This window comes from Penaeus monodon, chromosome 15, assembly GCF_015228065.2.
Source record: "Penaeus monodon isolate SGIC_2016 chromosome 15, NSTDA_Pmon_1, whole genome shotgun sequence".
Taxonomy (NCBI): Eukaryota; Metazoa; Arthropoda; class Malacostraca; order Decapoda; family Penaeidae; genus Penaeus; species Penaeus monodon.
Genome location: NC_051400.1, coordinates 30,853,620 through 30,855,297, shown reverse-complemented (window position 1 = coordinate 30,855,297; position 1,678 = coordinate 30,853,620). Strand labels below are relative to the sequence as shown.

Here is a 1,678-nt window from a genome sequence, read left to right as displayed (position 1 = left end):
ACAGACACGGACGAAGACGCTGCCCCTATGACACCTATGACAGGCTTGGGGGGGTTGTAGATGGGTTTCTTCCCCCCTTCGCACTTGAAGTCTGACACGTCCTGAGGGAGGGAGAAGGAGACGTTAATGAAAACGACAAATTAGGTGATATTTAATTCTTATTTTGTGTGTGTGTGTTTTCCCTCTTTTATTTCTGGTGTGCTCTGTGTGTGTGTAATGAAGGATTTTCTTTACTTAGATGAAGAGTTTGTGTCAAGATTCTCGTGTTTCTGTTCTGCAGTTATATGCACATACATCCCAGAGTTTACCAGGGTCGGTTAAATGCCTCGATAGCAATGAAATCTTTTCACTAAACAATTCCGAAAACAAATTTCATCGTCAGATATGCAATAAGCTGCCCGTCAGTCTTTTTTCATTACACAATTCCTTACAGATTCTCCATTACCTGGCCCCAAAGAATAACAAAACATTATTTGAACATAATAAACAAAAAAGCTATAGAGTGTCGTTATGACAAAGGCATAATGGCGTCCGTACACCAAATCCTTTGTGAACTATTGAAACCATAAAGTCATTCCAATAAGCAATTCAGTGTAAAGCATTCATAGCGAGAAATGTCATACAGCGTCGCTATAGCAACACTACGGCCCATTATCAGTGCCATTGACGCATATGCCAGACGATAAAGAACACTCGGCTGTAGTCTTAAACCTTGAGTTCAGCTTCCAATCCAGTCGGTCTTACAGCCATAGTATTAGACTGCGGGTCTGATGCTATGGAAGTCTTGAATCCTGGCTCTTCTCGCCCACCCACCTCCAGTCGGTCTTACACTGTGGGAGGGGATCTGCTCCTCGCCCACCCCTTGCCAATGGGCACATATACGCTATGGAAGTGGGACTCCCTTCTCGCCTATCTCGCATCGACTTTCGTAAACTGTGGATGTAGGTATCCCATTCCTTCCCTCTGTATCCGCCCGTAGTCTTTCTCTATCCACGGCCGCTAACTGTGGGTTTGGGTACTCCTTCCCTTCCCTGTCGACTGCTATAAGCTTAAACAGTGGGTTCGAGTTCCTCTAAAATCCGGTAGTCATCATCATCAGTAAATCGTAAAACGTAAAATCTATATCAGCAAAGTCTAATGCAACGATGGAGCGAGTGTTTACCTACGAGTGGGGACGGATATCTTCACCTAGTATTGAGACTCACGAGGGAAGTGCGAGCAGCCTTTCGCTTGCTCCTTCGTTGAAATCCCGGATCCTATCGTTTCGTATACCTTGTTATTTCAATGGGTATTTTCGTCGCCGTCTTTTACCATGAGCAAGACATTTTTATTCGTAAACAAAAAGTTATATGTCATGTAGATTTATACGTAATGTGACTCATACACTCCGTACGATTTTTTCTTTCTAAGATTTAAATTCTGCTAGCTAAAATCCTCTTCCAGAAGCTAGTGAATTCATACAATATAACACTATTGGTATTTTAAGGGAAGCAAGAGCATCTTTTTGCTCAGAAGGATCAGCTGTCCCAACAAAGATGGTCGTCCAGAGCTGTAAGAAGATTGCTAAATTGAATGAACATAAGATCCCCCTTTGTTCAGATACTTTTATTGGCAGCCACGGAATAATCTTGTTATTCCAGACTATTAATTCTGGTGTATGAATTTCGGGATGGCTAAA

General features: G+C 42.5%; 1 protein-coding gene across 1 annotated transcript in view; it reads right to left on the bottom strand.

Annotated features, from left to right (window-relative positions):
- LOC119581935 (metabotropic glutamate receptor 8-like) overlaps positions 1-101 on the bottom strand; it is a gene marked incomplete at its 5' end in the record, with an annotated part of 173,067 nt that extends 172,966 nt beyond the window's left edge. Inside the window, 1 exon segment of the mRNA XM_037930107.1 lies at positions 1-101. Coding sequence (XP_037786035.1) covers positions 1-101 — 101 coding nt within the window.
- Positions 102-1,678: the final 1,577 nt, after the last annotated feature.